This window comes from Podarcis pityusensis, assembly GCF_964106645.2.
Source record: "Podarcis pityusensis genome assembly, chromosome: 3".
Classification (NCBI taxonomy): Eukaryota; Metazoa; Chordata; class Lepidosauria; order Squamata; family Lacertidae; genus Podarcis; species Podarcis pityusensis.
The window spans coordinates 37,436,361-37,451,028 of NC_138026.1; the positions used below are offsets into that span (position 1 = coordinate 37,436,361).

The following is a 14,668-nucleotide window of genomic DNA, read 5'->3' on the forward strand; positions in this document are numbered from 1 at the left end:
GGGAATGTAGATGGTTCTCTCTGCTCCCCCCCCCCACAACAACCCTGTGAGGTAGGTTAGCCTGGGAGATGGTGACTGGCTCAGTGGCAATTTGAACCTGAGTCTCATCAGTTCAGTTGGCTCTAACCATTACACCAAACTAGGTATTTTTAAGCATTTGCAGATCTGTCAGCCTTTGTGTGTGGACTGTTTACTCACTATGTAAACAAGTCCCACAAAACATCAGTGGGCTTAATATGAACTATTGTTATATGCAAAGAGACTCACAAAAAATTGTAGAAGTTGTGCTCTTCATCTGCTCCCTGTGTTTCGTTCTGCTCAAGAACTATAAAAATACTTTCCCCACAAAAACCGGGTATCTCATTCAGTCTTTCTTCCTCCTATAGAAACTCTTACACCAGGCTGGACTTATATTGAAAAGCTGGTTTTGACGTAAAATTAGAAATGGAAAACAAATGCTAGGGATGGTTCCTTCTGTGTACACCAGTGGAATGCACCAGATACTAGATCTTAGGGCCTGGTTGTGGCTATCTGATTTCCTTGTGAATATCCAAACATGATGGTGGTTACCTGACTGATTCGTTGTGAACAGAAGCTGTCGTTTTGCACACTCCTGTCACAAGCTGAGCGGACAAATGAACAGGCAAATACTCATTTCATGCACACAAATATTCTTACATTTATAAAGAGAGATTTTTAACAGAAGATAAGGCCGTTGTTACCACAAAATTAAAGGCACTTGCTTCTAGGAAACCTCAGTTCTTTAAAACTGAACAGATGATGGCTATGTGAAATTGCAATCTCTGGTGCCATCTGCTGGGCGACTGTTTTAATCAAAAAGAAAGCCTCTCAAAAATAAGGCAGGCACTTCTGCATACATACACGGGGGATGCCCTACCTAGGTGTACAGAAGTGCAAAAGTTTGTGAATTAAAGGAAGTGACTTAAAAAAACAAAACCTGCCTGATAGATGATGACAACAGGGCAAATGGATTGAGAGAGAAGATGTAAATAAAGCGGAGGGATAGCTTTCCCATCTTCAGAATATTATTTATAACAGGCAGAGGCAAACGCGGCCCTCCAGATGTTTTGGTACTACAACTCCCATCATCCCTAGCTAACAGAACCAGTGGTCAGGGATGATGGGAGTTGTAGTACCAAAGCATCTGGAGGGCTGAGTTTGCCTATGCCTGATTTATAATTTCAAATTGCCGAGATTTGGTTCTATCAATCCTGTATAACTGTGCAGCACAACAAGGAAAGCCTGGGGTAGGGAAAAAAGGTGCCCTTTATACCTTCCCCATTCTTGAAACTCACCACCACTCACCACCCTGAGATCTGAACCACACTGCAAGGCTCTTGTAGGCTGGCTGGAGCTGTGAGAAGGGCAGAGACACACTGCATCGCTTTGTTGTTTTTTTTAAAATAATATTTATTACTTTTATAGATTACAAAAAGAGAAAGAAAACAAGAAAGAAAAAACAGGGAAAAAAAAGAGAAAAGCAAAAAGAAAAAAACAATACAATACAATATATAGACAATACAAAACACACCCTAAACTCAAAACTAAACACATTAAACTAACCTGAACAAACCCCACTCCCTAGCCTTAACCCTAAATGAAACAAAACAAAAACAATTTAAAAACATACATCATCTCTTTTCCATACTCTATCTTTCATTCTCTTGTTTCCTCGACCTCCTCTCACCTCCCTTTTTGTATTCCACTTCTATTAATTGTTTCAGCAAATCCTTTCCATCTTTCTCCATTTTCTGTAATATTGTAAATAACGTATTTTTTAACCTTGTTTTCCATTAAAACTAAAATACTTATATATGCTTAACTCCTTATAACATTTCTACTAAGCCCATAAAAAATAAAAAATACAAAAAATCATTCCACCATTTTTCTATCACTCATTAGTTTTACCATAAGTCTATATATAAACTTTAAATTTTCCAATCTCCTTCCACCATCTCCCAGGTTTCGGATTCTGCCAGTCCTTTCCGTCAGCTCCATAAAGTCCATCAACCTGGTGATCTTATGTCCGAGGCTCTTAACTCTTTTCCAAGTCCCTTCTGCAGGTCTTCTTCATTTTCTTTAATGCTAAAGAGCAAATCTTGGGGAAACTCCAACCTGTCAATCCTTTTCTTCCTTCTGAACAGATCAGCTAAATTTCCATAGTTAAAGCTACAGTCCATAAAGTATTTCAGGGCATATTTCAGGATTCCTCCAAGTCCAAAGGCCCCCAAAACTTCAATCTCCTCCAGGCCCGAGTCCATGTCCCAAAAGTCAGTTAATCCCTGCATAGAGGGCTCTTTCCAACTTTCCTTCTTTAATCCAAACCAGGATCCATTCCTCAGAGTCTGACTTTTCCTAGATTCAATCATAAAAGGCCTCAACTTATAGTCCTCAATTTGCTTCTGTAAAGCCACAGATCTCACTTGTATTATTTTATGTTCAACAACAGCAGCATTCTCCTTCTCCTCCTTCTCCTCCACCATTTGTCCTGCCAAAATGGATTCCTGTACCAAGTCCTGAATTATTTCTGTTTTGGTGTTCGCTTTTTGACTCAAATTGGTCACTTTCTGTTCCAAATTATCAACTTTAAAAGTCATGTCATCCATCTTCTTGTGAAGTTGTCCCAGCGAACAGCTTATCTTACATAAAACAGTCACAATGGCCTCTCCTGTCAACATTTTTAAATGGTCCAAGGTCGCTCTCTGGTTCTCAGAATCCTTATCTGCAGCTGGGAATCCCCCAGTTACGCTCCTGTTACAGTTTCAAAAGCTCCCTCTAGAGGGAAACAGTCTCCACTTGTATCAGTTCTTTCAGGCACAACTCAAGCATTAAAGATAAATTTTAAGTTACTTTTCCTCTTTTTTAAGCGCAGAAAAGGACAATGGAAACAGTATCTTACTCTTATTTAGCTAGCTGTCAAATCCGTTCTGTCAAATGCACTCTCTCCAAACGTCATCTGGCAGCCCGTTCCCAGGTTCAGAGCAGTGGTAATTTGATTTTTCACTCTCTCCTGCAGGCTCACTAGTTCCAAAATTTCCCCCTCTTCTCCTGCTTCCAAGGGGGGTTTTGTATTTTAAACCGGTGGAAATTTAATCCTTTGCCAAAAGCTTTCAAAGGCTTTAACTTGTAGCGTCTTTGCTTCAGTCTATTTACAAAAACAGGAGGCGGACTTCCTGTTTACAACCTTCCCGTTCAATGCCAAATTAAAGTATTTAAAAATCCAATTTTCCGTTTTACTCCCGCGTAGTTGTTTAAAATCCAATTGTCCACAGGAAAAAGTCAGCGCTCTCCGGCAACAGCAATGCGGCTTCACTCCGTGAAAGAAGCAGTCGATTCAAAGCACCGCGCCACTCACCCCACGTTGCTCCGGACCCCCAAAACAGGGTTTCCCCGCGAGTAGGGAAGGCGCAAAAGTTGCCAGCCGAATCCCAGGTTCACAAGCTTCTCCCGCTTGTGATTTCAATGGGTCTCCACCTTCGCCGTGGCGGTCAGACCCTGTTTTTCACGGAGCAAGTTCCTCCCGAACGGAGGAGCTCCGCCATTGCCGGAGGCGCCAACCCGGAAGTCCTGCATCGCTTTGTTTTAAGAGCCACTTGTACTTAAATATTTTCACCGACAGTTGCACATATGATAGTGCTTCTTCCAGAACTTTTGGACAGCTTGCAATTTGCAGCTTATGATTGGTTTCAGCCATAACAGCAGTTAATGGGTTAAATCGAAAAGTGTATTATTCTGCTATACATTTTTAAAATTTTGTTTGACATAGTGGCGAGTGAGACTGGTGGTGCGTGTGACAGCTTTCACTTTGAAAATGTTATGGATGAAATGATAACAGAGCGCTTATGAAAATCTTTAAGGAGAGAGAACCTACGTTTTATTAAATTGAAAGTAATAATCAGTTTGGACAATGACTTCAGGTAAATTTACCTAAGAAGAGGAAGGGTTTTTCTTTGTATGGCATTTGCTATTATCAAATAACTTTTTTGAGGTTTCTACGTCCTGGCAAAAACACAGACATCTGTGTTGGTCGTACACAGTATTGGGACTCTTCTGAAATCTATAAGTGACCTTTATTTGTTTTGGAAATAGGAGATTTTATTGGTAATTGTTTGCATTAAAAGCAGCTTGCTTGGCTTATGTTAAAGAAACCAATATGAGCAGTTAAAAGTTGCTTTAAATTGCTGGTGCCTCAGGGTGAAGTGTGCATAATAAATAGATAAATAATCCCGCTGTTTGTTTTTCCTTTCAAATAATCAAGAGTGGCACTTGTATTCATGCTTCTGTTTAGCAAACATAGTGAAGACACACATAGTGTGGATTAGTGCTAGGCACTTGATGGGTGAGCTTGTCTTGGTGCTTTTGCTATATAAAAAACCCCTTCTTTTCCTTACAGAAGATTGCACCAACAATTTGAAAGTTACAAAGAGCAAGTCCGAAAAATAGGTGAGGAATCCCGCCGTTACCACGGAGAGCACAAGGATGATGCACCAACATGTGGAATCTGTCACAAAACTAAGTTTGCCGATGGTTGTGGCCATTTATGCTCCTACTGCCGGACAAAGTTTTGTGCCAGATGTGGAGGACGTGTTTCTCTGCGATCAAACAATGTAAGTTTTCTACTGCATGCAAAACAAAGCAATGTTGATTTCCATCGCTAGAACATCCTACCTGTGCAGATTTTTTTTTTTTTTTGGCATTGGTTTCCTTTTCTTATTTCCACACCCCAACTCCTTGAACTTCATTGTTTTGCTCACTCTATATATTTGTTTTCAGAATTCCTCGCTCCATGTTTTGTTTGTGCAAAATCAATTTCAGAAATAAATAAAAGAGGGGACCTATTTTTTTTCCTCACTTGAAAATGATTGTGACAGACACAGTGACAAGCTATAATAATGCTTTTCTCATGGAATTCTGCATTAGTATTGTAGAAAAGCTACTTTGATTTATATACCCTGAAAATTGTATATGCTCTTGTGCAGTTGCCAATGACATTTATAGAAAGTAGTGTCACATGCTTATATACACAACTAAGTAGTATTTTGAGCAGACCTTTTGGAATTAATGGACCTAAGTTGGTGGTGTTCATTCATTTCAATGGATGTACACTGAGTAGGACGACACTGGAGACCACCCACTGTACTTTACACGTTGCAGAGTCCAAAGGGGGAGCCATACTGCTTCTAGTAGGGACGAAACAATCCAAATTTCTTATGTGTGAGGCGAAAGTGCATCCATTTCTGCCCTGTGGATTTCCAATTTCTCCTACCAGTAGTACATGGTCTCTTGCTCACAGCCTTTTGGATCTCAGCTATTCCATCAAAACTGGAGTATTGAATCCTGATGCATCCATTTCACTATTATTTATTTTATTTTCTGCTAAAATCCTTCAGGTATCTGCCCGTATGTGTGTGGTGCTATAGATATTTTTATTTAAACGTGCTGTGTTTCATTTTTGGTAAATCTTATGCTTACAGGAACACAAGAATTGCCTTGTTTATATCTGCCTATTAATGTTTTCCTCCTTTTTCTTTTCTCTCTTTCTTTTATATTTTTCTCCTTTTTCTGCTTCCCTGGATGCTTTCCCAAAGGAGGACAAAGTGGTTAGAATCCATATTTCTTCATATATTATTACAGTGTTCTTTATGTGAAACCAATTAATGCAAATTATTTTGACTAAATGTTCGGTTGTAAAATCCAGATACTAAACTGAGGATATATATATATATATATATATATATATATATATTTGCAAAATTTTAAGCACAGTAGCTAAACAGCTTTTCCTATTATAAATTTGTATTTTTCATAGCAGTAGAACATGCAGGTAATGCTTTGGGAGGAAGAAATATTATTTATTACAACCTCTTTTTACATTACATAGGAAATCAATATATCAAATTCATAATTTGACAGGGAATAGTAGTAAAGTTATTTCTTTGTGAAATTGAAAGGTATCTAATTCTGGTTTTTAACTTTGTTGCTGTAAATGACTTTAATTGTCAAATCACATATATAGATATTCAAACCATTACACTGTGAACGTTATTTTTTTAAGGTAGATTTTCTGGGAAATCTAACCAATAATATTTTATTATTATTTTTTTAAAAAGAAAAGTCCAATATGTACTTCTAAACATCTACTCTCTCTGCAAATCATATGGCATGTAATATGAATGTTTAAAAATCACCTTTCTTATTTCCTCAATATGCCTGTTGGTGTGGGGAAAATAAAATTTAAAAGGTTAATGAAGATGCCTCATGAAAATTGAGTGCACACTGTAGAACCAAGATGGAGAATCTGCAAATCTCTAAGTGTTTTTGAACTAAAACTCCCATCAGCCCCATCCCCATTCTAGCCACTACGGCAGGCAACTCGTCTTTTGAGAGCTCCTGGGAAGCTTCTAAAGAATTCAGGTTCTATTGACGCAATGTGAATAGCAGTTTGTGCGGGAGGACTAATATCCCCTTTTAAGGTTCAGGGAGTGGTTGGACTTTCAGAAGATGGGCATTTCATTTTAGTCAGTTTATTCATTCTAAATTAGTAGCCAAATTTCTTAGCTATATGTGTTGGCCAAACGCAGAAAATGGTTACCATGGAAGACCATTGCTGTGTAACATGGCATCTTGGAAGTTGAAAATATACACTGTTTAGGGATTAACCAGGAGCAGATTAATTCCCCCCTCTTAAATTTGGGACATAAAAAAGTACGAATGTATATACCTTGAGCTATAAACCTAAGTATACTTCTCAGAAAGCAATACCTGTTGAGCTTTGTGGAACTTAATCCTTGAAGAAAACATATTTAGGATTGGGCTGCCAGTTTAACTGAAATGAACTGAGATCTCTGAGATCACAGCCGAATAACTAGAATGAGGACCCACTGAAACACTGGTGCATCTGGGCCTTTCTTTATGCAAGTACGCATAAGACAACACCAAAACTTGAGGCAGCTTCAGATGCTCTCTTCAACACACATATTGTTGGCAGTCGTGGCGGATGGAACAGGATCACTTAGCATACACGTGAAAGGCACTGAAGGGGTTCTTTGGATCCCAACCTACATACGTTGATCTTTGCAAGGAGTTAATAACTACTGGTATTAAAATAATTTGGATATATACTGCGCATTAAATCACCTTCACTTTGGACAAGTGCTTGGAGCTGTTTCTGCTAACCAGAATCTGCCTAGACACCTTTTTTTTTAGATCTCCACCAGTTTCCTTCGTTTACATGTAGCAATCCTACATCTTCAGTACATATGCGGACATCATTGCCTTAAGACAGGGGTTGTTAACCTGGTCCCTACCGCCCACTAGTGGGCATTTCAAGATTCTAGGTGGGCTATGGGGGGGGGCGTTTCTATGGCACAAGCTGAATCCTCCGTCCATCAAGCCCTGGTGGGTGGTAAGGAAATTTTACCATCAAGAAAGATGCATTAGTGGGCGGTAGGTATAAAAAGGTTGACTACCCCTGCCTTAAGACATCCTCTTGTCAAGCCAGACCTGTTCAGCTGAACGTATTAATTGATGCTATTCAGTAAAGCGCATCTGAAAATGTTCTGCTTTGTTTTGCTGTCTTAAGCAGAGTGGTTTACAATTAATAATTTGTAGGCCACAGTATTCTGAGATGCTAACATAGTCACTGTATTTACAAAAGTGTCCCGAGAGAGGAAAAGGCACAAATCCAAATGCCATCATCTAATCAGTGCCCAGATGGTCAAGGCTTTAGTCTCAAAACCAGCGGCAAATCTTGGCTATTGATCCATTCGTGGCTCTAGAAATGTGAACTCTGGTGGTGAGAAGCCTCACTTTAAAAGGGAGCTTGCACATGGATCACCTCTTGGGGTTTGATAAGTATCGCCCAGGTTTCCAAACGTGTTTAGCTTTCAAGGATAATACAATGTACAATGTGGTCAATTGTGACACCAGGCTGGGGACCCAACCATGCTGTTTAAGGGGCATGAAACAAACAATTGAGTTGGACTACTTATTTGAAGCATCGTGACTTCTGTTTGCTCACTACTAGGGCATGTATGCAATCATTGCTGGCCAAAGGGCAGCCTCCTTTTTTGGTTAATGTGAAAGTCTGGGCTTCATAATTAGAAGTTAGCAAGAAGTGCTAAGGATCATCAGTTTGATCAGTAGTGAAATGGCTGTACTTTGTGCAGATAGCAATGCTGTAGCAAGATGAGATCAAAGACATTCTGTGTTGGATATGGCTAGCAAATATCATTTTATTTCTTCTGTCTGTGGAGTAGGAGCACCACTTTAATCATCTGGAGAGAAAAAAACGTGGCCACTTCTAATTTACATGAATGTGCATTTTCTCATGTCATTTGCCATTATAAGATTACAGTGACTGTAATCCTATGCATGTTTACTCAGAAGTAAATCCCATTAGCTTCAATGGGGCTTAATCCCAGGCCACTGTAAACAGCCATACTTACCTGGGAATAAGCCCCACTGAATTGAATTGGATGTATATTTGAGTAGACATGGCTATGATTCCACTGCTAGTTTGATAAATGAGTAGACTTTTCAATATTCACTACTGGCTAAATTTATTTGCAGTTTTTGTATATTAAGGAGAACCTGTATAATACTGTAGCAGAATAATTTCCTGAAAACAACATGATTATTAGAGATGGATGTAATCTGTTCTTTCTCTCTCTTTTTTGTTATAAAGAACTTTAATCCTCATCTAGGATTAAAACTGTGTATTTTTAGTACTGCTGTGTCCTAGATAAAATATATTTCCCCTGTATGTGTTATACATGCCTTATAGTATTTGGAAAATACTTGCTTTGTGCAGTATTTTTCTGCTGATCCATATATTAGTGTTGCATTCAACTAAACCATATTATTATTATTATTATTATTATTATTATTATTATTATTATTTCCAGCTTCTACAGATAGTCAAACAAATGCTAAGAGAGGCTATAGGGATAGTGTTGCTGCTTTCAAAGTTTTGCATTTTTTAAATGTGTTGAATTCAGAGATAGACTTTGGAAATTGTGGGTTGTATGCAACAATTTGATTAGTTCAAAGACTTGTGCTTGTGAAATAGAACTTTCCTCTTCTCCTCCCCTGTGTGCCCCTGCCAAGTTTGTATTTGTTTTCCACTGAATCCTCTGGAGCAGATTTTGGGGAAGTGCAAGGAGAGGGAGGGCCGGTGCAGTCATTAGGTGGGGTGAGGCAGCTGCCTCGGGCATCAGAAGCCCCTGAGGTGTCGCCTGCCCATTTCCACCAGGATCTTTCCAAAATCACATGAGATATTGTGGAGGGTGCAAGATCTTATTTGAAATAGACGTGATCATTTCATGTGCATCCTTTTGTAGTGAATTTCCCACTTAACTTTGATTGTTTCTATCAACTAGGAGGTCCTAACAAACTCAGCTCTTTTGTTTTGAATGATAGAAACCCATGGCAATAACAGTATTACCTTATATAACATTTTGGGGAAGTAGTAAACCAGAAATGGGAAACTGTCACGCTAGGTGGGTTGAGCTGTATCCAGGTTGAGTCAGGAGTTTCTTGTACCTGTTCCTCTATAAGTTCTTGTCTCACTTCCTGGGTAGTGTGCCCTAAACTCCCCATAACAAATGATTGAATGTGGCGATTTCAAACATAGGGGGTACATTGTCAGCCAGCTTTGCAAGTGCTGCTCCTCTTGTTGGATCTTAGCAGTAAATTTAGTCTTCTGTCCAGTTAGCTTTTTGTCCCGCCTTCTTCTCTTAAATAACCTGTCAGAAATGACACTGCAAATAGTCTGTGAGAACTACTATCTCTTTTGGTTATCTAGGGGTTACTTAGACTTAGTGAGCTATCAGTTATTTAGATTACGTAGCAATGACTTATGCTGATGTGACAAACTCCAAAGGAATAGAGTTTGTTCAAAAATAATAGCCATGTGTCCTACTTTACCGAAGAGGGTCCTCTATTAAACTAGTCCAACTATGGGTTATTGATAAATAACTTTCAGAACGCAGAGCAGACACCTTGAACAATTAACTTGAACAGTAGACTGAGCAGGCATGCAAATAATCTCATTAGCCTACTGCACTATGCTGAGAAATATTGTGTTTCTATTTATAGTAATCGTTATTTCTAAATTTGATTTTTTAACCTATAATTTAGCGTATGATAAATGTTTGTGAACCTGTGCCCTCTTTTGTCCTCTCCCTTGGTAATATGTGGCTATCCTAGCTAAAAAATTTTATTGTGGCATACGTTTTTGTGGTTTCATAAGATTATACAGTGGTACCTTGGTTCTCGAACTTAATCTGTTCAGGAGTCCGTTCGACTCCTGAAATGGTTCAAAAACCAAGGCACAGCTTCCGATTGGCTACAGGAGCTTCCTGTACTGAATCAGAAGCCGCGGAAACCACGTCGGATGTTCAGCTTCTGAAAAACGTTTGCAAACTGGAACACTCAAACTTCCGCGTTTGCGCTGTTCGGGAGCCAAAACGTCTGAGTACCAAGGTGTTCGAGAACCAAGGTACGACTGTATAGGGTAAAAACTCACCACCCTCCCTGGTTTTACAGTGATGCCAAAAGATAGAGCAATAGTTCCCAACTCTTCCCCACTACAGACCACCTTAAAGATTACTCAGGGTTTTGGCACATTACTTAAATATTTATCTGCCTGCTATAGCAATTGTAATGTGCTGTGCTAGATGTTGTATACTTTTTAATGGTATTTTCTTTCTTTCTTCTTTGATTTCTTGTGTTTTATTTTATCACCATTTGAATTCCATAGAATTTAAACCACAATACAATAAAACACAATGTAAAAAATAAAAGAAGCAATAGATAAAAATCCAAATGCATATTTAATATGGACATGCCACAGACCAGCTGAATAAACCTCATGGACCACTGGTGGTCCGTAGACCGCAGTTCGGAAATCCCTGGACTAGAGCAACAATTGTAATAACTGAATCCAAGATACATAATTTTAATCAAGATGCAAGTAGAGTGGGTTTTACTCATCCTCATCTCTTGGTCACTTGTATTAATTTAGCATAGTAGGGAAGAAAGTTAGTATAGATGCCTGAAGTGGGAAAACTACTTTCAATATTGAGAGAACCATTCCCAATGCTTGCTGAGCCCAAGTTTTTCAATATCAAATGAGGAACAGTACTACTTTAACTGCTTCACATCAGAGCATCCTATTGGAAACTTGCATTGCAACTCTAAGGACAGTAACAGAAAGTCGTGAGAGATTTAAAGACTACTGATTTCAAAACAAATGCACCTTTAGATAGATAGATAGATAATACTTTATTCGGCTATAAGCCCACAAGGTAAAACAAATCAATAGATAAAAATCAATAGATAAAATCAACAGCATTTTACAATCTAAAATATCAACTAAAATATTTCAACGCATAATCTCTAAATGTACCGTGTTATGGCCTTGAAGATAAAGATGGTGCATAGAGTTTACTGAATTTTTAATAGTCATGCAGCATTCCATGAAGTCTTTTATATGACAGAACTGAGATCAGGAATCTAGCAACCTGTAAAGTTCTATAAGAGTCAATGTCCTGGAGTAGATAAGCTAGATGTAATTCAGGTGGTTTAGCAGCAATTTCCAGAATGATTGAACTCAGGATCCTTGATCGGGGAACATTGTATAAGGGGCAATTAAACAAGATATGATAAAGGGATTCTATCGATTTGTTGTCACATGTGCACAAAACAGAGATTTTACCGTTAGAAAATCTATTGCTCAGCACATTTGAGGGGAACACATTAAATCTGGCTCTAACAAATGCGAATCTATGCGACGCAGCCGATAAAGTAGACAGATATCGAGGTATCTGGGACATAGATGTAATGCCCTGATATATCGGGGAACATGTACCTCCACCTGTGGTAAGATTTTGTTGTAAATCTACCTCCTCCAGTCTTTGTTTGATGACCTTTTTAGCTGTAATTAGATCTAAATTAAGTATATCGGAAGGAGAGATTCCATAAGACAACAGTTTGGAATGGATTTTTGTTGCCCATGGGCTGGTGAATTCATCTCTCCAAAGGCACTGAATAAGATGGTAGTTTGGCAATTTATGCCAAAGGGACAGCCAATAATTAAAGGCATGTCTCCACATCAGAATCTCAAGGGAGGGGGTCTTAAGTTCTAAGCGAATGGCAGAGTTGCTTACACAGGAGGGTAGTTTCAAAAGGCGTCTTAGAAAAAGATTTTGCAATGTCACCAGAGGCAAGAGGTTTACAAAGGCGCCCCATAAAGGGACCGCATAGGCCATAGTTGCAACCACTTTTGCACTATAAACTTTTAAGGCGGATGGAACATGCATAGCCCCCTCAGTAAAGAAGAAGCGTAGTAGAGCGTAGATAAGGGCTTTCATCTTGTTTTGTAAATATGTGATATGCGCTTTCCATCCCATATTATACTGGAAGTAAATTCCTAGATATTGAAATTTGTAAACTTGTTCAATTGGCTTCCCCTCAAGTTCCCATCTATACAGTTTACGACTCCTGGAAAAAATTAGGACTTTAGATTTGGAATGGTTAATAGTAAGTAAATTTGTTTGGCAATATGATGCAAAAATCTTAAGGGCCCTCCTCAAACCGATTCGAGAATAAGAGAGGATCACCGCATCGTCAGCGTACAATAATAAGGGGCAGCGATAGTCTGCAAGCCTGGGTGCATGAATGGAGGTTTGGGCCTCAGCTAGGGGCGTCCTCATGTCACTAATATAAAGGTTAAAAAGATAGGGGGCAAGGATACACCCTTGTCGTACCCCCTTGTTTATTGGAACTGAGTTTGTGAGATCGCCCTCAGGTGTTAACCTCACCCTAGCGGCCGTCCCTTCATGTAATTTAATCAATAGCCACAACAGCCTTTTTTCTATGCCCCACTTTGCCAGTTTTTCCCATAACAGCTCTCTAGAGATACTGTCAAAAGCCGCCTTCAGGTCTATAAAAGCGGCACATAGAAGACCATGAGTAGGGGAAGAATACTTCCGCGCCAAATGATATAGAATTATAGCATGGTCAATAGAAGCGCGATTTGGTCTAAACCCGACCTGTTCATGGCCTATCAGATTGGAATCTTCGGCCCATTGGGTTAGTCTGGTTAGCAAGAAGCGAGTGTAGATTTTTCCGATGATTGATAATAAACTGATATTACGATAGTTTCCTGGGTCCTCTGGTGGTCCTTTTTTATATATAGGAATTTTGATGGACTCCTTCCATGATGTAGGTATCTGGCCCGTGGCATTGATTGCATCAAAGATTTTTGCAAGAATTTTAGCCCACCATATTGGGTGTTGTTTAATAGCTTCCGCCGGGATCAGATCGGGCCCTGGGGCTTTATCAGTTTTCAGTTTAGCAATTAAATCTACTATTTCCTCCGGGTCAGTATCTGGCCATATGGGCAAGTGACTTGAGAGAGTATCAGATTGGATGTTAGAGATGTCTGTCTGGGAGAAATATTTTCTTAGAAATTGTTCCCATGTCGGGGCTGGGATAACCGTCAATGGGTATTTCCTCGATCTTTTGTTGATTAAATTCCAAAAACCGCGAGAGCTGCGAAGCTTAGAGGCAGCAATCAGCGCTTGCCAACGTCTTAGCTGCCACTCGTGCTTGGCTGACTTCTGTGCCTGTTTGTAAGCAATTTTGGCCTGCAAGTACTCTGGGGGGAGAGTTTCAGCTCCAGAGGCTTTATATCTGTTGTAGATACAACAGAGAGAGAGTCTAGCTTGCTTACATTTGGCATCAAACCAAGGTGCACCGAACCTGGGTTGATCTCGGTTAGCCAGGTGAGCCGGCATCGTAAAGAAGCTAGTTAAATCTGCAGAGAAGTGGAAGAACCACTCCAGTATCCTATTTGGTTCAGACAGCTCCGCCAATGAAACAATAAGGGATTCGGAGCTATTCCTCTGGAAGAATTCTGCATATTTTTGGGCCTGTTTCATGGACCATTTAATGCCTCTTACTTGAGCTGTGGCATTTAAACCTACATGAATTGGGTGTGTTCCGCTAACCGGGTGCCAGTCAAGCGTTAGCTTGGCCGCTAGAGGTAGGTGATCACTGGATTGTACATTATCTACTTTGAGATAAAAGAAGTTTGAAAATAGGTCTTCTGAGACTAGAAGATAATCTAGGACACTATTTGATGTTGTGCCCAAATGAGTGAATTCACCTGGCACGTCCGGAGGGCAGTTGCCATTTAGAATGTTCAAATTCATACGAATGGCCAATTGATAAAGAAGGACTCCCGCCTCATTCACTCTGTTGTCCTTAGATCTTCTTGATTAAATCAGATTTTGGGTAGGGGGGAGATACCCACCACTTGGCCTTAATTATCCCATTCCAGTTGGCAGCTGTACGTGCATTGAAGTCACCACCCATTATCGATGGAATATTAGGGTACTTAACATAGCATGCCAATAAATGATCTTCCAGAGAATCCCATCTATAATGAAGGTCTGATATCAGACCACCTGGAGGAAGATAAACATTGGTGATTAATAGTGCGAATTTTTCACTTGAAATCAGACCAGTAAAAGCAAAAGGAGGAAAGGTATGAACTAGCGAGAGTTTAGCTCTCATTTTAAGCGATATGGCGATTGCAAGACCGCCTCTGGACCGGCCACCTTTCTGGGAGGGGATAGCT

At 39.6% G+C, this 14,668-nt stretch overlaps 1 protein-coding gene across 50 annotated transcripts in view; it reads left to right on the forward strand.

Annotated features, from left to right (window-relative positions):
• RIMS1 (regulating synaptic membrane exocytosis 1) overlaps positions 1-14,668 on the forward strand; it is a 241,366-nt gene that overhangs the window by 81,052 nt on the left and 145,646 nt on the right. For 49 of the 50 annotated variants that reach the window (XM_080997930.1, XM_080997929.1, XM_080997933.1 and 46 more), the window contains exons 2-3: positions 4,415-4,628; positions 5,610-5,621. In XM_080997930.1, the coding sequence (XP_080854056.1) occupies positions 4,415-4,628; positions 5,610-5,621 (226 nt within the window). The remainder of the gene's footprint in view (positions 1-4,414; positions 4,629-5,609; positions 5,622-14,668) is intronic. The other variant, XM_080997906.1, reaches the window with a different exon arrangement.